Here is a 27,454-nt window from a genome sequence, read left to right as displayed (position 1 = left end):
CTGCCTGGATGGTTTTCTGTAATGAGCCGAAGGACAGAAAGAGGGAGTAGTGAGCTTCCTCCCATATTTGGGCATACCAGGGGTTGTAACACAAATACATATGTAAAATAAAATAATAATAATAAATATGTGTGTGTGTGTGTGTGTGTTTTACAATCCCTGGTATGCCCAAATATTTATTTATTTATCAGCACAAATGCAACATACATACATACATACATACATACATACATACATACATACATACATATATACATACATATATGCCCACGCTTGAAGAACGTTGCAAAGACAATCTCAACCTTACACGGGAAAAGACCCGAATACAACAAAACCAGCATACCTACACCCGTGAAAATCTACATATATTTGTGCTGATAAATAAATAAAGGGAGACTAGTATAGATCCATTTCAAGCTGTTTATTTATCAGCACAAATACAACACAAATATAGAAAGGCAACATTAAAAATAAAAATATGGTTTTCTGCCTGGATGGTTTTCTGTAATGAGCCGAAGGACAGAAAGAGGGAGTAGTGAGCTTCCTCCCATATTTGGGCATACCAGGGGTTGTAACACAAATACATATGTGTGTGTGTGTGTGTGTTTTACAATCCCTGGTATGCCCAAATATTTATTTATTTATCAGCACAAATGCAACATACATACATACATACATACATACATACATACATACATACATATATACATACATATATGCCCACGCTTGAAGAACGTTGCAAAGACAATCTCAACCTTACACGGGAAAAGACCCGAATACAACAAAACCAGCATACCTACACCCGTGAAAATCTACATATATTTGTGCTGATAAATAAATAAAGGGAGACTAGTATAGATCTATTTCAAGCTGTTTATTTATCAGCACAAATACAACACAAATATAGAAAGGCAACATTAAAAATAAAAATATGGTTTTCTGCCTGGATGGTTTTCTGTAATGAGCCGAAGGACAGAAAGAGGGAGTAGTGAGCTTCCTCCCATATTTGGGCATACCAGGGGTTGTAACACAAATACATATGTGTGTGTGTGTGTGTGTTTTACAATCCCTGGTATGCCCAAATATTTATTTATTTATCAGCACAAATGCAACATACATACATACATACATACATACATACATACATACATACATACATACATATATACATACATATATGCCCACGCTTGAAGAACGTTGCAAAGACAATCTCAACCTTACACGGGAAAAGACCCGAATACAACAAAACCAGCATACCTACACCCGTGAAAATCTACATATATTTGTGCTGATAAATAAATAAAGGGAGACTAGTATAGATCCATTTCAAGCTGTTTATTTATCAGCACAAATACAACACAAATATAGAAAGGCAACATTAAAAATAAAAATATGGTTTTCTGCCTGGATGGTTTTCTGTAATGAGCCGAAGGACAGAAAGAGGGAGTAGTGAGCTTCCTCCCATATTTGGGCATACCAGGGGTTGTAACACAAATACATATGTGTGTGTGTGTGTGTGTTTTACAATCCCTGGTATGCCCAAATATTTATTTATTTATCAGCACAAATGCAACATACATACATACATACATACATACATACATACATACATACATACATACATATATACATACATATATGCCCACGCTTGAAGAACGTTGCAAAGACAATCTCAACCTTACACGGGAAAAGACCCGAATACAACAAAACCAGCATACCTACACCCGTGAAAATCTACATATATTTGTGCTGATAAATAAATAAAGGGAGACTAGTATAGATCTATTTCAACCTATTTAGGTCTCATCAGCTAGCTATACCCTTACTGGGAATCGAACCAGGGCTGTATTGTATATTAGACCGATGTAATTGCCACTAAGCCACAGGCTCTCTTCCTTACCCCTTTATTTATTTATCAGCACAAATACAACACAAATATAAAAAGGCAACATTAAAAATAAAAATATGGTTTTCTGCCTGGATGCTCCTCTGTAATGAGCCAAAGGACAGAAAGGGGGAGTAGTTCCCTCCCATATTTGGGCATACCAGGGGTTGTAACATACATACATACATACATACATACATACATACATACATACATACATACATACATACATACAAAACAAATTCTTGGAGCTCCCATTTCTGGTGTTTGCATCAGCATGGTTTTTTTGGGCCGCAGCCAGATCACGCCATCAGCCCTGCGCAAGCAATAATGCTGTAATTATTCTATGAATGCCTTGGAAGAGCATTGTTGAGTCTGAGCAGGCATATTGTCAAGTGACTCATGTCATTAGTTCAGAATAGAATAAAGAATGCCAGAGCTAGAAGGGACCTTGGAGGTCTGCTAGTCCAACCCCCTGCTCATGCAGGAGACGCCATTTCCATGTCAGGCAAGGCTATCCAATCTCTTTTTTCAAAGCCTCCAGCGATGGAGCACGCACAACTTGTGGATGTAAACGAATCCACTGGTTCATTGTCAGGAAATTTCTCCTTAGCTCTAGTTTGATCTTTCCTTGCTTAGTTTCTACCCATTGCGTCTTGTCCTGCCTTCAGGTTCTTTTGTTGTGGCCCACCAATGGCCAGAGGAGCTGGCAGCAGATTCGGATAGTGAGGAGGCTGGGGAGGAACCTGGGCCAGTCCTGGAGTCTGGGGAAGGCTCGGAGGAGGGCTCTGTGTCGGAGGCAGAGAGGGGGCCAGAGCCGTATGCCAGTTATCAGCTACCTTCAGAGTCAGACATCAGTGAGGCAGAAGAACAGCTGGAGCCTGTTCCCAGTGTGCGCAGGTGCAGAGTTGCCAGGCGAAGGGAAGAGCTAAAGAACAGGGGGCAACTTGGGAGTAAGGCCACAGGTGGACGGTGAAGGGCCCCTCCCAGAGGCAATAAAAGAGGAGCGACAGGGGAGGGGAGTCTGCAGGAAACAGTTCCTTCGTTCGGTTGTTAGATTCGTTTCAGGAGTGTGAAGATCTGTCCGTGAATCTCAGAGACTCTGTGCCCAGAGTCTTTCCTTGCACCGCACTGCGTTTGGAAAAATATTTGCATGGCAGCTTTCCAAGCTAGATAAGGTCTGTGGTCATAAATACGCCTTTGAAAGACTGTTTGCCAGGCCTTGGCTGAATGTGAACGAGAGGGATTCACATTCATTTAATAAAAGGGGTTTTGTCGAGACCAGGACTCTGCCTCCTGCTTTTTAGGGAAGCCTAGGTCAGAAGAGTAATAAGAACAGAAGGTATGGTCAGGAGGGGTATGGTCGCTACAGTGGCTCATTTGGGGCCAGCTGCCCGCCCGTGTCCCATAGCTGTTTATAACGCAACTGGCCAATTGCACACGCGTGCACAGCGCCTGTGCGACCACTGCCGAGCAGCTGGGTGTCGCAGGGCGGTGGCGTGTGCATGCATGTGCAGCGCACAGGCCCCACCAGGATGCCCAGCCCTTTGCGCAGCGTAGCAGTAGCGACGGGATCGGGAACCCCCCTTTGCTTCCAGCCCTGGGATTTCTATGAGCCTTTCCCCAGTCTCACCCCTTCTAGGTAGCTTGGGGCTCAGCTACCACATCTGGAGGGTGCCCGGTTGGGCGACGCTTCCTTGCGTTTGAGTGCCGAGGCATGCACGACAGGGACGGGTGGTGGGATTTCTCCGTCAGACCCACGGTTGTCATGGTTATTGGAAGCAGAGAAGGTACCGCAAAAGATGAACTGCCTGGCTGTCTTTCTTTCCTTCTCCCCCCTCCCTCCTCTTCGTTTTTCTCTCTCCGCCTCCTCCTCGTCGCATCGCCTCTTATCTGGGCTTTCCAAGCCGACTCACAACGTGGTGTGTCGGTTTTCTTTGGTGCCGTTCTCGGGGGTTGAGTCAGGCAGGAGGCTTCGGATGATTCAGTCGAATCCTCCTTGGGGCTAGGATGAGCTACCCGAGAGGTTATGAGGGGCAGCTGGCCCTTGGGATTTCGAGACCCCCTGGACACCCCCCTCCTGGCCCAGGGGGGGGCAGGAACGGACAGCGGCTGAACCAGAGCCAGCGAGGGACCGTGGGAAAGGTGTGTTGGGGGGGAGGGAGCGTGGGAAAGGTGTGTTGGGGGGGAGGGAGCGTGGGAAAGGTGTGTTGGGGGGGAAGGAGCGTGGGAAAGGTGTGTTGAGGGGGAGGGAGCATGGGAAAGGTGTGTTGGGGGGAGGGAGCATGGGAAAGGTGTGTTGGGGGCTTTTTCGTCTGGACTTTGGATGTGAAGAAGAGTCTGGAAGGAATTGGGGCTGATTAATTTCCTTAAGCGACTCGTTTCCACCGAAAGTTTGGTTCAGGGTTTGTTTTTTTTTCTTTTGAAGTATTTATAGCTTAAGTTGCTCCTTTGACTCATCAAATGTGCAAGAGCACATTTTTACCAGCCGAATTTATTTCTACTTGTGATAAAGAGGTGGGATTTGGCTGTTGGCTGGTTGGTTGGTTTTTAGGAGTTCATTTTCGGCTCGCTTGTTTGAGTCATTTGCTGAAGTTGGCCAAGCTTTTTGGCTTTCTTCCGAATTCCATAAATTCCATACGTAGATGTGGAAACGGGAAGTTGTCCCCGCTTTGGGTCAGTGGGCTGGTGCTGATGATCTTAGGGACCTTGGTAATTGGGGAGATCCCGTGTCTTTTACTGTACAGCTTTAGTTCCAGCAGCTAATTCTTTCCGGGCGAAACGGGAAACGGTAAGCATGATCTTGGATTGAAAATTATTTTAAGCAACGTTTCTCTCAAGTGAGTCTCTATATAAGAAGAAATGTGCTGCATAAAATTTGGATGATGAGATAGATCCGGAAGGTGGCTGTATTTCTGACCTCAAATACTTTCAGACGTTGGGGTTTGGGGAGAAAAGACCATAACATATTTTCATGTTGATCTGTTGGTACTTCACCCAATCCCAAAGGTAAAGATTTTACGTGCCCCCTCCCCAGGTGTGTCTGCTTCAAAAGGTATCTGCAAAATTAAATGTGTGGGTTTTTAAAAAATAGAATAGAATTCTTGATTGGCCACGTGTGATTGGACACACAAGGAATTTGTCTTTGGTGCATACAGAATGGAATAAGAATAGGAATAGGAATGGGATAGAATAGAATAGAATAGAAATCTTTATTGGCCACGTGTGATTGGACACACAAGGAATTTGTCTTTGGTGCATACAGAATAGAATAGGAATAGGAATAGGAATGGGATAGAATAGAATAGAAATCTTTATTGGGCACGTGTGATTGGACACACAAGGAACTTGTCTTTGGTGCATACAGAATAGAATAGGAATAGGAATAGGAATGGGATAGAATAGAATAGAATAGAATTCTTTATTGGCCACGTGTGATTGGACACACAAGGAATTTGTCTTTGGTGCACAGGCTCTCAGTGTGCATAAAGAATAAATAAAATAGAATACATTCATCAAGAATCAAAAAACAACACTTAGTGATAGTCAGAGGATACTAATAAGCAATCAAATCATACTAGGAAACAAATAAAACAATATAAATTGTAAAGATACAAGCAACATGGTTATAGTCATAAGTGGGAAGAGAGAGGTACTAAGAAGGAAGAGAAGAAGAATAGTAATACAGTCTTAGTAAATTATTTGACAGTGTTGTGGGAATTAGTTGTTTAGCAGAGTGATGGCGTTTGGGAAAAAACTGTCCTTGTCTCTAGTTGTTCTGGTGTGCAGTGCCCTATAGTGTCATTTTGAAGGTAGGAGTTGAAACAATTTATGCCCAGGTGTGAGGAGTCTCTCTGGTGTTAAATGCAAAAGGCACTCACCTGTGTGATGCTGCCCTACGTAAGCGATGGGGTAACAGAATGTGGGAATGCTTTTGGGGTGGCGGGAACCATCAGAATCCAGCAATTCAGGTCAAGTGAATCTTGTTCACCAGTTCCCTCCTGATAACCCCCTTTTTCTCTTCATTTCCTTTTCTTTCAGAACAAAGAGAAAGAAAGGATGAAGGAAGGCAAAGATAAGGACGCCCGCTACACCAACGGGCACCTCTTCACTTCCATTACGGTCTCCGGCATGACCATGTGCTACGCGTGTAACAAGAGCATCACCGCAAAAGAGGCGCTGATTTGTCCAAGTGAGTAAGCGTCTCCCGGGTCAGATTTTGCAACGTTTTCAGCCGAGCAAAAGTGTGCGCTCAACACTTTTGTAGGGGGGAACCGTTTCCCCAATTCTTCCTCCCCACTTAAATTTCCCTTAAGTAAAGATAAAGGCTCCCCGCGCACATCTGTGCTAGTCGTTCCCGACTCTAAGGGGCGGCGTTCATCTCCGTTTAAAAGCCGGAGAGCCAGCGCTGTCCGAAGACGTCTCCGTGGTCATGTGGCCGGCAGGACTCAACGCCCCCGAAGGCGCACGGAACGCTGTTCCCTTCCCACCAAAGGTGGCTCCTATTTTTCCACTTGCATTTTTTACCTGCTTTCGAACTGCTAGGTTGGCAGAAGCTGGGGAAAGCCTCCAGAGCCTGGGGAGGGTGAAAATGCCACACACACACACACACACACACACACACACACACACACACGCACACGCTGTGGTGCAGGAGGCTGAGTAGGCCACATACCTCATGGCTACTCCCACTGAGCAACTAGGCAGAGAACCGGTTTCTAAAACTTTTCAATCCACCATCTACTGTTTTAAGTGGGATGAAAGAGTGCGTTTATTTCCCCCCCCCCCCCCACTGTCCTTCAAAAGATATTTTAGCAAACTCAGCATCCGGAAACGCTGATTAACATCGGCTGTTAAGCCCTAAGCCAAGATAACAAGCCTGGTCACATACGGTATGTTTGCTTTATGTTAACACTTTTCTTCCCTGGAGACTGCAGGGAACGCTTATCCTATGACCCCAAGGGAGCCCAAAATTTCTGTGGCTAAGCGAGGCTGTTGGGAAGTAAGTTTTGCCCCGTTTTGGGACCTCGACAGAAATGTCTCACTTAACCACAGATATTTTGGGGCTCGGTTGTGCTGGAGGGATACTTGTATTTCTGGGTGACTTTTGCTGGGAAATGCAAATGCTTTTTAAGACCTTCATATGCCGGTCTTCTGTTACTTACAATCAATCAATCAGAATAGAGTTGGAGGTCATCTAGTCCAGCCCCCTGCTCAAGCAGGAGACCCTATACGCTTTCAAACAAGTGGCTGTCCAGTCTCTTCTTAAAAGCCTCCAGTGATGGAGCCCCCACAACTTCTGGTGGCAAACTGTTCCACTGGTTAAATTGTCCTCACTGTTAGGAAGTTTCTCCTTAGTTCCCGGTTGCTTCTCTCCTTGAATAATTTCCATCCGTTGCTTCTTGTCCTGCTTTCGGGTGCTTTGGAGAATAAGTTGACACCCCCTCTTCTTTGGGGCAGCCCCTCAAATCCATCCATCCCACCCATTTTCCTTCCTTCCTTCCATCCATCCATCCATCCATCCATCCCACCCTTTTCCTCCCTCCCTCCCTTCCATCCATCAGTCCATCCATCCATCCCACCCATTTTTCTTCCTTCCATCCATTCCACCCATTTTCTTTATTTCTTTTTCTTTCTTTCTTTCTTTCTTTCTTTCCATCCATCTATCCCATTTTCTTTCCTTCTTTCCATCCATTCCACCCATTTTCTTTCTTTCTTTTTCTTTCTTTCTTTCTTTCCATCCATCTATCCCATTTTCTTTCCTTCTTTCCATCCATCCAACCCATTTTCTTTCTTTCTTTTTCTTTCTTTCTTTCTTTCCATCCATCTATCCCATTTTCTTTCCTTCTTTCCATCCATTCAACCCATTTTCTTTCTTTCTTTTTCTTTCTTTCTTTCTTTCTTTCTTTCTTTCCATCCATCTATCCCATTTTCTTTCCTTCTTTCCATCCATCCCACCCATTTTCTTTATTTCTTTTTCTTTCTTTCTTTCTTTCTTTCTTTCTTTCTTTCTTTCCATCCATCTATCCCATTTTCTTTCCTTCTTTCCATCCATCCAACCCATTTTCTTTCTTTCTTTCTTTCTTTCTTTCTTTCTTTCTTTCTTTCTTTCTTTCTTTCTTTCTTTCTTAATCCTGCAATCTGTTCTTAGTATTAGTCTGCAGGCCTTTGATCATCTTAGTTGCTCTTCTCTGCACTTTTTCCAAAGTCTCAACATCTTCTCTTTTTTTTTGTAACATGGCAGCCAATACTGGATGCAGGATTCCAGGTGTGGCCTTACTCAGGCTTTGTAAAGCGGTACTAAGACTTCACCTGATTTTGATTCTATGCCTCTGTTTATACAACCAAGGGTTGACTTAGCCTTTTTGGCCACGGCCTCTCTGATGGGCCTGCAGGATTCCAGAAGCGGCGCTTCAAACAGAGCCTGGACAAGGTGAAAAACGTAAATTTTTTGGCCTCCTCCTTCACTCTGTTAAAAGGGATTTTCCAGTTGTTGCTGTTATTGTTTCTAGCTCTGGAGAAACCCGTGTTTTGGTGCCAGGATACTTCCTCCAGCAAAAGGGTTGGCTTTTTGCCACGTTCGACTCTCTAAGGTAGCCCTCGACTTAACAACGGTTCGTTGAGCGACCGTTCGAAGTTGCAAAGGCGCTGGGGAGGAAAAAAAGGGACTCGGGACGGTTTTTCACACTGACGGACTTTGCAGCGTCCTCCCATTTTCACGGATTCAAAATGCAGAGGCTGGGCAACTGGGCCTCACACACACACACACACACACCAGCAGATCAAGAGGTTGAGGGAGAGAAGGACCTCCAGGGACAAGGACAAGGATCCCTTTGCAGGTCCCACTGGTAACACAGTCAACCTGTTGGGCTGTGACCGGGGAGATGCGGGTTCATATCTCCAGATGGTCCTGAAATGCCTAGAATGGTTTGGGATATCTCTCCCCCTCCCTTTCCCCTCTCTCTCCCTCTCTCCCTCTCTCCCTCTCTCCTTCTCTCTCTCTCTCTCCTTCTCTCTCTTTATTTTTCCTTCTCTCTCTCTCTCCTGTCTCCTCCTCTTTTACCCCTTTCTCCCCTCTCTCCTTCTCTCTCTCTTTCCCTCTCTCTGCTCTCTCTTTCTTTCTTATTTTTCCTTCTTTCTCTCTCCTGTCTCCTCCTCTTTTTCCCCTTTCTCCCCTCTCTCCTTCTCTCTCTCTTTCCTTCTCTCTGCTCTCTCTTTCTTTCTTATTTTTCATCTCTCTCCTTCTATCTCTCTCCTCTCTTTTTCTCCGCTCTCTCCTTCTCTTTCCCTCTTCTGCTTCTCTCTTTCTTTCTTATTTCCCATTTTCTCTCTCTCCTTTCTTTTTCTCCTTTCTCCCTCTCTCTTTCCTTCTCTCTCGCCCTCTTCTCCTTCTCTTTCTTTATTTCCCATTCTCTCTCTCTCCTGTCTCTCTCCTCTTTTTCTCCTTTCTCCCTCTCTCTCTCCTCCCTTTCCCTCTTCTCCCTCTCTCTCTTTCTTTCTTATTTTCTCTTCTCTCTCTTCTTCTCTCACTCCTCTCTTTTCTTTCTTATTTTTCCTTCTCTCTCTCCTGTCTCCTCCTCTCTTTTTCCCCTTTCCCCCTTTCTCCTTCTCTCTCTTCCTCTCTCTCTCTCCTTTCTCTCTCTTCCTTATTTCTCCTTCCCCCCCTCTCTCTCCTTCTCTCCCTCCAGCCTATCTCTAGGGCTGTTTACTAAGCCTTCCCTTTATATCGAGTAGTCAGAACGAAGGGTATAAATGCAATAAATACCAGTAAGATAAGAACCAGTGATTCACAGGCCCTCTCTTCCTTGCCCGTGTTTATTTTTCTTCTTTGGGCCCTTTCTGAGATCTGTGCCGAAATTAGAGTCTCTCCCAATGCCTGGTCTCAGCTCTGTAGGCAGGAGAGAAAGAGTGTGAGAAACTGTGTGGGTGCCTCCTAATCCCAAACTTCTGTGTGAGCTGCCACAACATGGCAACGGCTTCTTCCTAAGCAGATAGCGCTGTTGGGATTTGATATAAAATCAGGATGGACGGGATTTGGGAAGGATGGATCTTCAGGGAGTAATTTAGGATGGAGGTGCCAGGTGGTGGAAAGGTGCTCAGAGATTAATCATTACTATGTTTCCCCGAAAATTAGACAGGGTCTTATTTTCTTTTGACCCCCTGAAATAAGCCCTAGGCCTTATTTTTGGGGAGGTCTTATTATTTTTGAGGTGCAGGAGGCCCCTTAACCTCGGCCAGTGGCCCGCAGCTCAACTGATCCAGAGATGGCCAGAAGTTCTGTCTCTGTTTCTGGCACACTCTTGCCAGCCCTAGCGTCCCTGCGCCTTCCGCTCTGTTTTTGCGGCCGCCACTAAGAGAAGGGGTGCGGTAGCAAGGGTTTGTGGGAGCAGCCTCCATGAGGCCGTTCCATGTGGATAGCAGGTGCTTGTGGGGCGTGTGGGGCATGTTGCCCCCCTTTCCCCCCAGGAAATAGCAGGGACTAGCTGCACATGCATTTAAATATTTTAGGGGAGGGCTTATTTTAGCGCATGCGCTCAAAAGTCCGATTGGGCTTATTATCCGGGGAGGTCTTATTTTCGGGGAAATAGGGTAGATTAAAAGTGACCTAATATAAAAAAAGAAATTTAGTATTTAATATTACATATAATTACGGCGGCGAGGATTGCCTTTGCCCAGAAATGGAAAAACAAATTAATTCCAAGCGAAGACGAAATAATAAGAAAGGTTATGGACTGTGCCGAAATGGACAAATTAACAAATGAAATCCAGGGAAAAGAAGAAACTGAATATTACCAGATATGGGATAGATGGTATAGGTCAGGGGTGTCCAAACTTGGGAACTTTAAGACTTGTGGACTTCAACTCCCAGAATTCCCCAGCCAGCTTGTGAAGTCCACAAGTCTTAAAGTTCCCAAGTTTGGACACCCCTGGTATAGGTGGATGGAGGAAAGAAACAAGGATCAATGAAGGAAGTCCATAAAGCCCAAAAATAGTAGTTAAGGAGAATTAACACATATTTATGTATCCAAGTGGTTTAAATTTACTAGAGGTAATCAGCCAATATAGCAGACAGAGGAGTAAGATAAGAGGGTTAAGAATGGTGAAATGCAAGTGAAATATAATAGAACGGGAAACAATAGAGCGATATCGATGACCAATATTTATCCTAAGCCCAGCTAGGTGGCAACAGATCATCCGTTTTTGGCTGAACTTAAAAATTAAGCAAATGGTTTGAGGTTAGTCAGGGGATCACCAGGAAATCCAGAGCTGGAGAATAGACAGATAGTCATAAAAATATCTCAGAGGAAGTCAAAAGTGGGAGAGGAGGGGAAGAAGAAAGGAGAGGACAGGGGGAGATGAGCAGAGAAGATAGGAATGGAATGGAATGGAGTGGAGTGGAGTAGAGTAGAGTAGAGTAGAGTAGAGTAGAGTAGAGTAGAGTAGAGTAGAGTAGAGTAGAGTAGAGTAGAACAGAACAGAACAGAACAGAACAGAATAAATAGAATGGAATGGAATGGAATGGAATACCAGAGTTGGAAGGGATCTTAGAGGTCTTCTAGTCCAACCCTCTGCTTAGGCAGGAAAACCTACACCACTTCAGACAAATGGTTATCCAACTTCTTCTTAAAAACTTCCAGTGTTGGAGCATTCACCACTTCTGGAGGCAAGCTGTTCCACTGATTAATTGTTCTCACTGTCAGGGAATTCTTCCTTAGTTCTAAGTTGCTTCTCTCCTTGATTAGTTTCCACCCATTGCTTCTTGTTCTACTCTCAGGTGCTTTGGAGAATAGCTTGACTCCCTCTTCTTTGTGGCAACCCCTGAGATATTGGAAGACTGCTATCATGTCTCCCCTAGTCCTTCTTTTCATTAAACGAGACATACCCAGTTCCTGCAACCGTTCTTCGTGTGTTTTAGTCTCCAGTCCCCTCGTCATCCTGGTTGCTCTTCTCTGCACTCTTTCTAGAGTCTCCACATCCTTTTTACATAGTGGCGACCAAAATTGGATGCAGTACTCTAGGTGTGGTCTTACTAAGGCTATATAGAGTAGTAATTAGTACCTCTCTGGATCTTGTTTCTCTCCCTCTGTTGATGGAGCCTAGAACTGTGTTGGCTTTTTTGGCAGCTGCTGCACACGGCTGGCTCCTATTTAAATGGTTGCCCACTAGGACTCCAAGATCCCTCTCCCAGTTACTACTATTGAGGAAGGTACCACCTATACTGTACCTGTGCATTTGGTTTCTCTTGCCTAAATGTAGAACCTGACTCTTTTCACCCTTGAATTTCATTTTTGTAAGAGAAATATCCGAAGCGCCGGGCTAGGTCCAGTCTTGCAGAGAGCTCCACGGCTGGGTCTGTGCCTTCCCCTTGCTTGTTATTTCACCATTGGTCTCAAGCCAGATTTGGCTGATTTCCCCTTGTTTTAATCAGTTCGGCTTGCGGGGCAAAGTTGCTTTTGTGTCCCAGGGGCCTTGGCAGCCAGGGGCCTCATCGTCTGGCTGAATGGCATCATTGTCTCCCTGGGCCCTTATCTGGGACAGTTCTTGGCTGGAGTTATAACTTTCCCCTTTTTCAACGGTGGGGGAGCCTCCTCTATGGCTGGAAAAAAACGGATCCTGTAGCCAGCATGCTTTAAAACGCTTCGCTTTCCCAACTGAAAAGCCCACGAAAATAAGCGATAGCTTTTGCAAGTGCCGTGATGTTATTAGCCACAGCAATAGCCCTTAGACTGATATACCGCTTCACAGGGTCTCTAAGAGGCTTACAGAGTCAGCCTCTCCCCCACCCCCAACCATCTCGGTCCTCATTTTACTGACGTCGGAAAGACAGAAGGCTAAGTCAACCTTTGTCCTTGCTGAGTTGACCCTGCAGTGTGTTGACCCTTGAGTTGGTTGCAGTGAGTGGGCCGTGGCAAGTTCTTGTGTAGCAGGTTAACTCACTGCTCATTGTCAGGAGTTCGTTCGTGGCTGGCTCAACGTTGACTCAGACTTCCGAAGTCGGTAAAATGAGGACCCAGATTGTTGGGGGCAAGAGGCTGAGTGTGTAAACCACTTAGGAGGGCTGTAAGGCACTGTGAAGCAGTGTATAAGTCTAAGTGCTATTGCTATTTTCCTTCCTTCCTTCCTTCCTTCCTTCCTTCCTTCCTTCCTTCCTTCCTTTCCATTCGACACTGACCAGCTCAAGGTCGACTCAGCCTTCCCTCCTTCCGAGGTGGGTAAAATGAGGACCCAGATTGTTGGGGGCAAGAGGCTGACTCTGTAAACCGCTTAGAGAGGGCTGTAAGGCACTGTGAAGCAGTGTATAAGTCTAAGTGCTATTGCTATTTTCCTTCCTTCCTTCCTTTCTTCCTTCCTTCCTTCCTTCCTTCCTTCCTTTCCCTTCGACACTGACCAGCTCAAGGTCGACTCAGCCTTCCCTCCTTCCGAGGTGGGTAAAATGAGGACCCAGATTGTTGGGGGCAAGAGGCTGAATGTGTAAACCACTTAGGAGGGCTGTAAGGCACTGTGAAGCAGTGTATAAGTCTAAGTGCTATTGCTATTTTCCTTCCTTCCTTCCTTTCTTCCTTCCTTCCTTCCTTCCTTCCTTCCTTCCTTTCCCTTCGACACTGACCAGCTCAAGGTCGACTCAGCCTTCCCTCCTTCCGAGGTGGGTAAAATGAGGACCCAGATTGTTGGGGGCAAGAGGCTGAATGTGTAAACCACTTAGGAGGGCTGTAAGGCACTGTGAAGCAGTGTATAAGTCTAAGTGCTATTGCTATTTTCCTTCCTTCCTTCCTTCCTTCCTTCCTTCCTTCCTTCCTTCCTTTCCCTTCGACACTGACCAGCTCAAGGTCGACTCAGCCTTCCCTCCTTCCGAGGTGGGTAAAATGAGGACCCAGATTGTTGGGGGGCCAAGAGGCTGGCTTTGTAAACTGCTTAGAGGGGGCTGGAAAGTACTGTGAAGCAGTATATAAGTCTAAGTGCTATTGCTATTTTCCTTCCTTCCTTCCTTTCTTCCTTCCTTCCTCTCCCTCCCATTCCCTCTTTCCTTCCTCTCCTTCCCATTCCCTCTTTCCTTCCTTCCTTCCTTCCTTCCTTCCTTCCTTCCTTCCTTCCTTCCTTCCTTCCTTCCCCTTCGATTCTGACTGGCTCAAGGTCGACTCAGCTTTCCGTCCTTCCGAGGTCAGTAAAATGAGGACCCAGATTGTTGGGGGCAAGAGGCTGAATGTGTAAACCACTTAGGAGGGCTGTAAGGCACTGTGAAGCAGTGTATAAGTCTAAGTGCTATTGCTATTTTCCTTCCTTCCTTCCTTTCTTCCTTCCTTCCTTCCTTCCTTCCTTCCTTTCCCTTCGACACTGACCAGCTCAAGGTCGACTCAGCCTTCCCTCCTTCCGAGGTGGGTAAAATGAGGACCCAGATTGTTGGGGGGCCAAGAGGCTGGCTTTGTAAACTGCTTAGAGGGGGCTGGAAAGTACTGTGAAGCAGTATATAAGTCTAAGTGCTATTGCTATTTTCCTTCCTTCCTTCCTTTCTTCCTTCCTTCCTCTCCCTCCCATTCCCTCTTTCCTTCCTCTCCTTCCCATTCCCTCTTTCCTTCCTTCCTTCCTTCCTTCCTTCCTTCCTTCCTTCCTTCCTTCCTTCCTTCCTTCCTTCCTTCCTTCCCCTTCGATTCTGACTGGCTCAAGGTCGACTCAGCCTTCCGTCCTTCCGAGGTCAGTAAAATGAGGACCCAGATTGTTGGGGGGCCAAGAGGCTGGCTCTGTAAACCGCTTAGAGGGGGCTGGAAAGCCCCGTGAAGCAGGATATAGTAAGTGCTACTGCTAGTGGGAAGTGTTATTTTCATCTTGGCTATTGTTGCCTTTGAAGTGCTCCAATGCCCTGGCCTTTTGGCAACTGGGCTATTCTCCCGTCCATCCGTCCGTCCCCCATGCTAATGCAGCAAAGCTAGGATGGGGCAGGACAAGAGGGGGGAGGGCAGCTTATGTATGTTGTGAGAACTGGGTCAACAGCACAATTCATCTCGTGCCTGAGAAAATATTTACAGACCCCTCACATCCTGGACGTAAACTGTTTCAACTTCTCCGCTCGGGATCCTGCTGTAGGGCATTGCATGCCCAAACAATTAGACACAAAGAGAGTTTTTCCCCCATGCCATCACTCTGCTGAACATTTCATTCCCACAGCTTAGGCCTAAAGATTTTTTACCCACGTAGTAGGGCTGTATTGCTTTTATCCTTCTCATCTGGTCTTCTTTCTCATCTTCTCATCTTTCCCTTTCCCTTCTCCTGTTGGAATCAATGATTTATCACGTGTTGTTGTATCTTATGATTATTGATTGTAACTGTGATCTATAATATGACCTATCACTTTCTTGTTTGTATGTACACTGAGAGCTTATGCGTCAGAGACAAATTCCTTGTGTGTGTCCAATCACACTTGGCCCCTAAAGAATTCTATTCTATTCTACTCTATTCTATTCGGAATCCTATTCTATTCTAATTCTATTGTTCTATTCTTATTCTATTTATTATTCTATTCTATTCGGAATCCTATTCTATTCTAATTCTATTATTCTATTCTTATTCTATTTATTATTCTATTCTATTCCATTCCACTCCACTCTACTCTATTCTACTCTATTTCTATTTCTTATTCCATTCCATTCTTATTTATTTTCTACTTTATTCTGTTCTGTTCTATTCTATTCCATTCCATTCCATTCTAATTTCTGTTCTATTCTTAATTCTATTCTATTATTTATTCTATTCTATTCTTAATTCCATTCCATTCTATTCTATTATTATTTCCATTCTACTCTATTCTTATTTCTGTTCTATTCTATTCTTAATTTCTTTCCATTCTATTCTATTCTATTGTCCCCAACCAATGCAAGCAGTGATTATGCTGATTCTATTCTATTCCATTCCATTCCATTCCATTCCACTCTACTTCTATTTTTATTTCTATTTCTTATTCCATTCCATTCCTATTTATTCTAGTCTAGTCTAGTCTAGTCTATTTCTATTCTATGGATAGAATCAAGATCATGTGAAGTTTTAATACCACTTTATAATGCCTTGCTAAGGCCACACCTGGAATACGGCATTCAGTTTGGTCACCACGATGTTGAAAAGATGTGGAGGCTCTAGAAAAAGTGCAGAGAAGAGCAACAAAAAAGATTAAGGGTCTGGAGGTTAAAACATATGAAGAACGGTTGCAGGAACTGGTTATGTCTAGTTTAATGAAAAGAAGGACTAGGGGAGACAAGATAGCATTCTGATATCTCAGGCGTTTCCACAAAGAACAGGGGGTCCCCTTATTTTCCAAAGCACCTGAGGGCAGGACAAGAAGCAATGGGTGGAAACTAAGGAGAGAAGCAACTTAGGAGAAATTTCCTGACAGTGAGAACTATTAACTAGTAGAACAATTTGCCTCCAGAAGTTGTGAATGCTCCAACACTGGAAGTTTTTAGGAAGAGATTGAACAACCATTTTTCTGAAGTGGTGTAGGGTTTTCTGAAGTGGTGTAGGCCTAAGCAGGGGGTTGGACTAGAAGACCTCCAAGGTCCCTTCTAACTCTGGTATTCTATTCTATTCTATTCAATGTCCACTCTATTCCATTCTATTCTTTCCCCTTTTCTCTTTCCTTTCCTTTCCTTTCCGAGACCAAGTATGTTGTTTTGGATTTTGCTCTTGGCATGTGTGACTGTGATCATGGCACTGAGCCATAAACCATGACTGTATCCCCAATGGACAGGTCAGCTTGTGGGAGAGGGGGGAGAGGGGCTTGCAGCGTCTCTTACTTGGCTGCATCAGGTTCTTCCATCTTCTCTTAAATCCAACTGGCAAATCACAGGGCCAATATCATTTACTTGATTTTATTTTATTTTATTTATGGAGCCGTAGTGGTGCAGAGCTACTTCTGCTGACTGCCAGCTGACTGCAATTTGGCAATTCAAATCTCGCCAGGCTCAAGGTTGACTCAGCCGTCCGTCCTTCTGAGGTTGTAAAATGACTCAGATTGTTGAGGGGCCAAGAGGCTGACTCTGTAAATCTTTTAGAGAGGGCTATAAAGCACTGTGAAGTGGTATATAAGTCTAAGTGCTATTGCCCTTCCTTCCTTCCTCTCTAATTCTCCTTTTTTCCTTCCTCTCTAATTCTCCTTTTTTCCTTCCTCTCTAATTCTCCTTCCTTCCTTCCTTCCTTCCTTCCTTCCTTCCTTCCTTCCTTCCTTCCTTCCCTCCTCTCTTATTCTCCTTCCTTCCTCTCTAATTCTCCTTTTTTCCTTCCTCTTTAATTCTCCTTCCTTCCTTCCTTCCTTCCTTCCTTCCTTCCTTCCTCTCTAATTCTCCTTCCTTCCCTCCTCTCTTATTCTCCTTCCTTCCTCTCTAATTCTCCTTTTTTCCTTCCTCTCTAATTCTCCTTCCTTTCTTCCTTCCTTCCTCTCTAATTCTCCTTCCTTCCCTCCTCTCTTATTCTCCTTCCTTCCTTCCTTCCTTCCTTCCTCTCTAATTCTCCTTCCATCCTTCCTTCCTTCCTTCCTCTCTAATTCTCCTTCCTTCCCTCCTCTCCTATTCTCCTTCCTTCCTTCCTTCCTCTCTAATTCTCCTTTTTTCCTTCCTCTCTAATTCTCCTTCCTTCCTTCCTTCCTTCCTTCCTTCCTTCCTTCCTTCCTTCCTTCCTGTTAGAAGACAGAATTGCAGGCTAACTCTGCCCACTGCCAGCAGTTTGATCCTGAATGGCTGAAGATTGACTCAACATTCCGTCCTTCTGAGGTCGGTAAAACGAGGACCCATATTGTTCGGGGCAAGAGGCCGACTCTGTAAATCGCTTAGAGAGGGCTGTAAAGACAATGTGAAGCGGTCTATAAGTCTAAATGCTTTTTGTTGTTCCTTTTATTAAATGTATATGTCACCTATCTAAGAAGGTGATTGTGGGCAGCTTACAAACAAAGAAACGGTTTTATGTCAACGCGAGGATGAGTGGAGAGCTTGGCAGTGCGGAAAAGCCCAGGGAGACTTGTTTTAACTCAGTTGGCAGCCAAAGGAAGAGAGATGTAACCAGGAAACTTCACATCCTCCAGGTACACTTTGGTGCACTGAGTGGCAGCCTTAAAGCCATTGCGGCAAAATGCATTTGACTCTGTTAGGTGGGAAAGGCTTTTTGCAAAGACATTCTCACTTCCTTTTAATGCTTGGAGTTCTGCCCCATAGTGGGGAATTAGCTTCCTCAATCTCAACTTTTCTTCTTCCGCAAAGAGAACATGACATCACTTCCTCTTCTGCTGTTGCCATGTGATTTTCCCAAACAGCTGCTTTGGCTACAGCTGCTTATTTTGAAAGCTTCAGCCTTGATCAAGAACGGAGAGAGAAGTTAGACTGCTGTTCAAAGTTGAAAACAACTTGGCAGTTGAAGGGAATCGGTTTAGTAAGCTTTCAAATGTGTTTACAAGAACTTAACAAAAGTTTAAAAATAACCAATATTTATACTGAGCCCAGCTAGGTGGCAACACATAATCCGCTTTTGGCTGAACTTAAAAATTAAGCAAATGGTTTGAGGTTAGTCAGGGGATCACCAGGAAATCCAGAGCTGGAGAATAGACAGATAGTCATAAAAATATCTCAGAGGAAGTCAAAAGTGGGAGAGGAGGGGAAGAAGAAAGGAGAGAGCAGGGGGAGATGAGCAGAGAAGATAGGAATGGAATAGAATAGAATAGAATAGAATAGAATAGAATAGAATAGAATAGAATAGAATAGAATAGAATAGAATAGAATAGAATAGAATAGAATAGAATAGAATAGAATAGAATAGAATAGCAGAGTTGGAAGGGATCTTGGAGGTCTTCTAGTCCATCCCCCTGCTTAGGCAGGAAAACCTATACAACTTCAGACAAATGGTTATTCAACATCTTCTTAAAAACCTCCAGTGTTGGAGCATTCACAACTTCTGGAGGCAACTTCTGTTCCACTGATTAATTGTTCTCACTGTCAGATAATTTCTCCTTAGTTCTAAGTTGCTTCTCTCCTTGATTAGGTTCCACCCATTGCTTCTTGTTCTACCCTCAGGTGCCTTGGAGAATAGTTTGACTCCCTCTTCTTTGTGGCAACCCCTGAGATATTGGAAGACTGCTATCATGTCTCCCCTAGTCCTTCTTTCTCTTAAGCTAAACATACCCAGTTCCTGCAACCGTTCTTCATATGTTTTAGCCTCCAGTCCCCTAATCCTCTTTGTTGCTCTTCTCTACACTCTTTCTAGAGTCTCCACATCCTTTTTATATGGTGGCGACCAAAACTGGATGCCATATTCCAAATGGAGCCTTACCAAGACATTATAAAGTGGTATTAACCCTTCACGTGATCTTGATTCTCTCCCTCTGTTGATGCAGAGCTGTGTTGAACTTTGTTGGCCTTTTTGGCAGCTGCTGCACATGGCTGGCTCCTATTTTATTTATTTATTTATTTATTTATTTATTTGAACGTATTAGTCGCCCCCTCTCCCCACAGGGACTCGGGACGACGTACAAAAGCAACAAACAAAACAATATCATATAGAGGAGGTAAAAATAAATAAATAAATTACAGTGCTTAGAAAAAGTTAAAACCCCAATAACATTAAAAATTTAAAACTAAAATTAACAGTTAAAAAATGACCAAGGGGTGGAGAAGTTGTAGAGTTATGCCAGGCCGGCTAGTCGAAACAGGTAGGTCTTCAGTTTCATACGGAAGGAGCGGAGGTCGGTTGTTGTCCTAATGTCTGGGGGGAGGTCATTCCAAAGGGTAGGGCCCGCCACAGAGAAGGCCCTACTCCTGGGCACCGCCCTCTGACACTCTCTGGAGGACGGCACCCGGAGGAGTCCCTCTCTGTGTGAGCGAATGGGTCGCAGGGATGTTTGGGGCAGGACACGATCCCGCAGATAACTAGGCCCTGTGCCATGGAGCGCTTTGAAGATGGTGACTAACACCTTGAAGCGCACCCGGTAGGCCACAGGAAGCCAGTGCAGCTTGCGCAGGAGAGGTGTTATATGGGAGAACCTCGATCTCCCCATAATTACCAAGGCCATACAAAAATGATGTTAACACTTCACATGGTCGTGATTCTAAAAAAGAAAAGGAAAGGAAAATGAGCAGAGGGGAGGGGAAAAGAAGAGAAGGAAAATGAAGGGAGGGGGTGGAGAAGAGAAAAAAAGAGAAATGAGAGCGGGAAGGGAAGAGAAGGAAAATGAGGGGGGAGGAAAAGAGAAGAGAAGACAAATGAGAGGGGGAGGAGAAGAAAAGGAAATTGAGGGGAGAAGAGGGAAGGGAAGAGAAGGGAAGGGAGAGGATCTCCTTGACTTTCAATCCATGTAGTAACTGTTCAAAGTTTATAATGTCACTGAAAAAAGTGACTTACAACTCGTCTTTACACTTAATGAATGTCTCCAACCAGCTTATATTCACACCAGTCGCAGCATCCCAGGGTGAGGTGTGATTGCAACCACTTGCAACCTTCCCAGCTGGCTTCTGACAAGCAGTGTCTATGGGAGGGAAGCTGGATTTTGCTTAACGTCTGGGGGGGGGCGGGGGTTGGACTAGATGACCTACAAGGCCCCTTCCAACTCTGTTAATCTGAATCTATCTAAGACAGCTACAAGCAATGGGCTTTTGAGAGCGGGGGAGGGGGAGGTTTGGCAAAGACATTGAGCCTCAGCCCAAATCTTCCCACCCTCTCAGCGCAGTCCGACATCCGTAAGCAGCTGTTTCTTTAAAACGCCACAAAAAACTGTCGGCAGCTCTCCCCCCCCTCCTGCCCTTCCCTTCCTTTCCCAGGACAGACATAATCAGGAAATGCCTCTCTGAACAGTCAAATTTGCTTCCTGTTCACATCGCTTCCTGCCAGCCTTGTGTTTCTCGACGGACGTTCTCTGAGTCACTGAATTGGTGACGGTGCCACGTTTCTCTCTCTCTTTTTTTTGAATATATATATTTGTGTTGTATTTGTGCTGATAAATAAATAATGGGAGACTAGTATAGATCTATTTCAAGCTATTTAGCTCTCCTTACGGGCATACCTTACTGGGGTTGTAACACACACACACACACACACATACATACATACATACATACATACATACATACATACATACATACATACATATATTTGTGTTACAACCCCTGGTATGCCCAAATATGGGAGGGAGCTCGCTACTCCCCCTTTCTGTCCTTCGGCTCATTACAGAGGACCATCCAGGCAGAAAACCATATTTATTTATTTATCAACACAAATACAACACACACACACACGCACACACATATATATATATATAATTTTTAAACACAAATAAGGATTGAGTACATGAACAGTGTGACACACACACACACACACACACATATATATATAATTTTTAAACACACATAAGGATTGAGTACATGAACAGTGTGGCATCTGGGTATCGTTAGTTTTGATACAAAAGAATAGAGAAGATATTGATAATATTAGTTATGTGAATCATACTCACATAATTATAATGACATTATCAATATTAAAATGAATGTTATTCTCATGTTAGTATTTGCTCCCCCATGTATATGTAATCCTTCATCATTTAATTAGTCAATATTTTAATACACATTAGCAATAGCACTTAGACTTATATACCACTTCTTAGTGGTTTTTACAGCCAGCTCTTAAGTGGTTTACAGAGTCATCCTCTTTCCCCCAACAATCTGGGTCCTCATTTTACTCGGTAGGATGGAAGGCTGAGTCAACCTTGAGCCAGTGAGATTTGAACTGCTGAACTGCAGCTAGCAGTCATCTGAAGTCACCTGCAGGGCGGCACTCTAACCACTGCGCCACCTCGGCTTACAATGCTAATAAACATAGTAATATTATTTAAGTATACATAATAAAAGAGGGACACAGTGGCTCAGTGGCTAAGACGCTGAGCTTGTCGATCAGAAAGGTCGGCAGTTTGGCGGTTCGAATCCCTAGCGCCGCGTAATGGAGCGAGCTCCCGTGACTTGTCCCAGCTTCTGCCAACCTAGCAGTCTGAAAGCACGTAAAAAATCCAAGTAGAAAAATAAGGACCACCTTTGGTGGGAAGGGAACAGCGTTCTGTGCGCCTTAAGCCACATGACCACGGAGACGTCTTTGGACAGCGCTGGCTCTTCGGCTTTGAAACGGAGATGAGCACCGCCCCCTAGAGTCAGAAACGACTAGCGCATATGTGCGAGGGGAACCTTTACTTTTTAATAAAACTACCTTTCAGCTTCTGAACTTTACATCTACATATTAATTTTGAAATATTATATAGGAACATGCATAATATTTTCCCCCTTTCTAGTTTCTCACCTCTATTCTAATGCTTAATAGAGCAGGTCTTATATTAGGAGGCATTCTATTTCTATGCGTCATCTCTTGCCCGCTTTAGAATTTCAGTTCTTGTTGATGTTTCCCATACTCCTCCCTTGGGATTTTGTATCTCCATACATCATTCATATTTGATCTAAATATTTCCTCTACATCTAGTGAATGGTACCACGTTTCTTTAGGCTACAACTGGAAATGCAGGACAGTCATATTCTGAGTGCTGAAGAAAAAGTAGAGATTTCCTAAACACCAATTGGATTGTTAAACCCTCTAATTCCAGGGATAAATCAAGGACAGTCTTAATCTTCCTTCCTTCCTTCCTTCCTTCCTTCCTTCCTTCCTTCCTTCCTTCCTTCCTTCCTTCCTTCCTTCCTTCCTTCTTTTTTGAACTATGGATTGGGGTCTTAATTCCAAATGCCACTCACTTGGTCTTCAGTCTTCCTTCTAAACTACCAATGAAGTAATGTACAGGTAGCCCTCAACTTACGACCACAATTGAGCCCCAAAATTCCTGTTGTTAAGTGAGATATTTTGTTAAGTGAGTTTTGCTCTGTTTTACGACCTTTCTCGCCACAGTCGTTACGCTGATAAGTTAGTAACATGGTTGTTAAGTGAATTTGGCTTCTCCATTGACATTGCTTGTGGTGCAGTGGCCTAGTGGTGGAGCTCTCGCTTCACAGTCAGAAAGCTGTGAGTTTGATTCTAGGTAGAGACAGATACCTCTCTCTCTGGGCACAATGAGAATGTACAGTATCTGCTGAACAAAACTCCGCCGTGGCAACAGGAAAGGCATCTGGCCAGTAAACCCTCAGCTCTATTCAGTTGCCCAGACTCCACCCCACAAGGGATTATGGGGTCGTTAAACAATGATGATAAGTTAGTAACTTGGTTGTTAAGTGAATTTGGCTTCCCCGCTGACTTTGCTTGTCAAAAAATTGCAAGAGGGAGTTGCATTACCTTGTAACAGAGCAATGGTCATAAATACGAATCAGTTGGCAAGCGTCTGAATTTTGATCACATGATCATGGGGATTGTAACTTTGAAAAACAGTCCCAAGTCACTTTTTTCAGTGCCGTTGTATCTTTGAACGGTCACTAAATGAACCATTGTAAGTCGAGGTCTACCTGTAATTTGGAAGGGAAATAAAATTCGTTTGCCTATTACAGTTTTCTCTAAGAAGCTGGTAGGGGTCTCTAAATTGGAAGGGATTATAACTCACTGGAGCCAACTCACCATAGGACCCTCGCAGCGGGACAGGAGTCATAATAATATCGAAGAAATAGTGGGATAGAATCATGAACGAAAGGATGCCAAAGGAGGGAGCGAATAAAATGTTGAAAGTTGAAAGTCACTTCTTTATTTATTTATTTTCTTTTTCTTTATTATGATTTTCTTCTTTCTTGCACTCCTTTCTAATCTCTTGATTTAAGTTTAGTTTATTTTACCTTTTACTACTGCTATCAAAAGGACGCGGTTGCTCAGTAGCTAAGACACTGAGCTTGCCAATCGGAAAGGTTAGCAGTTTGGCGGTTCGAATCCCTAGCGCCGCGTAACGGAGTGAGCTCCCGTTGCTTGTCCCAGCTTCTGCCAACCTAGCAGTTTGAAAGCACGTAAAAAATGCAAGTAGAAAAATAGGAACCACCTTTGGTGGGAAGGGAACAGCATCATGTGCGCCTTCGGCGTTGAGTCATGCCAGCCACATGACCCCGGAGACGTCTTCGGACTGCACTGGCTCTTCGGCTTTGAAATGGAGATGAGCACCGCCCCCTAGAGTCAGGAACGACTAGCACAGATGTGCGAGGGGAACCTTTACTGCTATCGAAATCCTGAATAAATTCCAACAGCAAATTTCATCAATCTAAATGAAAAATTCCATTCTAACTAAGTTTGTACTTCTCAGATCAATTGCTAATGATGCTTCACAGAGCCCTCCCGACTGCTATGCAAATATATTCTCAGCAATATATTCTCAGCAAAATATTTAAAAGAGAACCCTCACCCTGTCCAGATTTAAATTTGACTTTAGCCGCATATAAAAGCCACATATAGATGTTGAGACTCTAGAAAGTGTGCAGAGAAGAGCAACAGAGATGATGAGGGGACTGGAGGCTAAAACATACAAAGAACAGTTGCAGGAACTGGGCCTGGCTAGTCTAGGGAAGAGAAGGACCAAGGGAGACAGGAGAGCATCTTCCAATATTTGAGGGGCTGCCCCAGAGAGGAGGAAGAAGGGGGTCAAGCTATTCTCCAAAGCCCCTGAAGGCCAGACAAGGAATAATGGATGGAAACTGACCAAGGAGAGATTCAACAAGGAAATAAGGAAAAAAATTCTGACAGTGAGAGCAATCAACCCATAGAACAAAAGCTGCCTTCGGAAGTTGTGGGAGCTTCATCCCTGGAGGCTTTCAAGAAGAGACTGGACTGCCCATGTGTCAGAAAGGGTGTAGGGTCTCCTGCTTGGGTGGGGGTGGGGCGGGTTGGACTAGATGACCTACAAGGTCACTTCCAACTCTGTTAATCTGTTAAACTGTTCATATGTTATAAAAACACTCTGCCAGACAGAAAATGAGGACAGAAATTTCAAGAAGGGCTATTTCTCTTCCTAAGATTGATCGATAGACATATTTATTTATTTTTACACACACACACACACCTCTTCCAATATTTGAGGGGCTGCCACAAAGTGGAGGGGGCCAAGCTATTTTCCAAAGCCCCTGAAGGCCAGAGAAGGAATAATGGATGGAAACTGATCAAGGAGAGATTCAAGTTGGAAATGAGGAAGGAACTTTCTGACAGAACAATCAACCAGTGGAACTACCTGCCTCCAGAAGTTGTGAATGCTCCAACACTGGAGGTTTTTAAGAAGATGCTGGATAACCCTTTGTCTGAAGTGGTGTAGGGTTTCCTACCTAAGCAGGAGGTTGGACTAGAAGACCTCTAAAGTCCCTTCCAACTCTATTATCCTATCAGCTAAAAATGTTAACTGTGACCTAGCATGATCTAATGTAAGGTGTAAAAACAACAGGTGGACAAATGCAGGTATTATTTTATACTGAACTCGAGATGTGTATGTAGTCCTGGGAGCCAATCCTAGCCAATTAGGTTTTGCGGGGATGGATATTTATGGTTTCATGTCTGAAGGCACTCCTTCAAATCGCATCTATACAGCCAAAAAATCGCATCTATACTTCTTCTTCTTCTTCTTCTTCTTCTTCTTCTTCTTCTTCTTCTTCTTCTTCTTCTTCTTCTTCTTCTTCTTCTTCTTCTTCTTCTTCTTCTTCTTCTTCTTCTTCTTATTATTATTATTATTATTATTATTATTATTATTATTATTATTATTATGTTAATCTTTGGTGAGATTCGCAGCCTTTGGAGCTGGTTGGTAGCTCAACAGCTCAAGTACTAAATGGACAGCTCAATTATTATTATTGTTGTTGTTGTTGTTGTTGTTGTTGTTATTATTATTATTATTATTATTATTTTTATTATTATTATTATTTGCCTTTCCAGTGTAACTCAAAGGTGCTTTTTTTTCAAGAGGCAACTGGACTTCCTGGTTTTTCTTTGAAGACGTTTCTCTTCTCATCCAAGAAGCTTCTTCAGCTCTGACTGGATGGTGGGGAATGGAAGGATTGATCCTCCTTGCAGACAGCTGGTCATTTGCATCCTTTGAGAGAGTCATTGAGGCCACTTGGAGGCTTAGCTGTGTCCTCAGGGTCACCTGAGTAGAGCAAATGGGCATGGAACTGCTAAGAGGACTGTATTGTAGATTGGAGATAGAGGGCGTACATTGGGGAAACAAAACAGCCACTTCAAAAACACATGGCACAACATAGGAGAACAAACCCATCAGGACAAAATCCAGCAGTCCACCTGAATGTAAACAACAAAGGACTTTGAAGACGGCAAAGTCCACATTTGGGACAGAAAGGAACGCTGGTTTGAAAGAAGAGGGGTCACAGAGGCCATCTGTGTCAAAACGGAACAGCTCTCCTTCAAGAGAGTGGGAGGGATACGACAACACCCGCCTCCAGTCTACAATACAGTCCTTAAGTGACGACTATGTCTTCAAAGACAAAACAGAAAGTTCAGTTGCCTCTTGGGGAAAAAAAAACACCTTTGTGACAGCCTGGATGACTAAGAATCTCCATAGACATTTTCCAGGGTATCTTATGGCCCTGGGATTTCCTGGTGGTCTCCCACCCACCTGCTGATGAAGTTCAGCTTTAGGAGATGAGTCACGCACGCCCATATCTGTGTGTGTTTGTGTCTGTGTGCAACTGGATGTCCTTTGAGGTCCCTTTCTCAACCCCCCCTTTGTTTTTCCTTCCCAGCCTGCAATGTGACCATCCACAACCGTTGCAAAGACAGCCTGCCCAACTGCACCAAGGTCAAGCAAAAGGTAAGCAGGTAGAGAGAGAAAAAATGGAGAATCACCAGACGGACGGGGACTGTCAGGGGAAGTTCCACCCTGAACTAATGAGGTGTGGATCGTTGGCTTTCCAAGCAGCATATTTCGAATAAGCAGCAATAAAACCCGGAGCATAGTCTCATTAAAAACTACTTTCATATAAAAGAAAATAATAATACAAAACTTGCTATCTAAATCTTACGTTTTGGCAGAGTTATGTTGCCCACCCTCTCGGCAGGCGAGCGGAAGATCAGAAGGAAAGGAAAGAATGTGTGACGTATTATGTGACATGCGCATTAATCATTGTCAGATAAGAAACAATTCAGTCTACTGTATAACTCAGAATATAAGCACAAGCTGGCAAACTAATTAACGCAGTGACAGGGACTGCCATCTGCCCTTCCCATTGCCTCACCCCGATTGGACTTGGGAGAGCTAACTCCGGTTTTTAAATAACATACTCAAGTTTCAAACCCCTCCAGAAAAGTTTGGAAAAGGATCCTAAAACTAAAGACAAAGGCTAGATGGAAATTTCACAAAAGGACTTCATCGTTCTTTGAATTATCCTTAAGCAGAGGTGCATTCTTCCCTTGGCTTTACCATTGGAGAGGGTCGGGGATGGGAAAGGCTCTGTAATTCATTTGGCAAATCACAGAATTTATGTTTTAGAAATAATTTCTGTCCGGGAGCTTCCAGAGGACCTAGGAGGAATGAGGGCTGAGAGACAGGCTGAGCTTGAGAAAGTTTACTTCTACAATATTCTACAATACTTCTATAACCAGTGGAACAGCTTGTCTACAAATGCTTTACCTAATAATACCACTCTGTAAAGCCTC

The 27,454-nt window shown here is 44.0% G+C and overlaps 2 protein-coding genes across 9 annotated transcripts in view; one reads left to right on the top strand and one right to left on the bottom strand.

Annotated features, from left to right (window-relative positions):
* The window catches only part of LOC309400166 (uncharacterized protein), a 189,538-nt gene that overhangs the window by 47,228 nt on the left and 114,856 nt on the right, over positions 1-27,454 (bottom strand). The gene's annotated exons all lie outside the window — the stretch shown is intronic.
* ARHGEF2 (Rho/Rac guanine nucleotide exchange factor 2) overlaps positions 1-27,454 on the top strand; it is a 164,697-nt gene that overhangs the window by 108,871 nt on the left and 28,372 nt on the right. For 7 of the 8 annotated variants that reach the window (XM_081968502.1, XM_081968503.1, XM_081968504.1 and 4 more), the window contains 2 exons: positions 5,927-6,077; positions 26,542-26,609. In XM_081968502.1, the coding sequence (XP_081824628.1) occupies positions 5,927-6,077; positions 26,542-26,609 (219 nt within the window). Of the gene's footprint in view, positions 1-3,816; positions 4,031-5,926; positions 6,078-26,541; positions 26,610-27,454 lie in introns of those variants that run through there. The other variant, XM_081968507.1, reaches the window with a different exon arrangement.

The sequence above is a fragment of the Natrix helvetica genome, assembly GCF_964273705.1.
Source record: "Natrix helvetica genome assembly, chromosome: 16".
NCBI lineage: Eukaryota > Metazoa > Chordata > Lepidosauria > Squamata > Natricidae > Natrix > Natrix helvetica.
The sequence above is the reverse complement of the archived record's forward strand: the minus strand, read 5'-3'. Positions and strand labels throughout refer to the sequence as shown.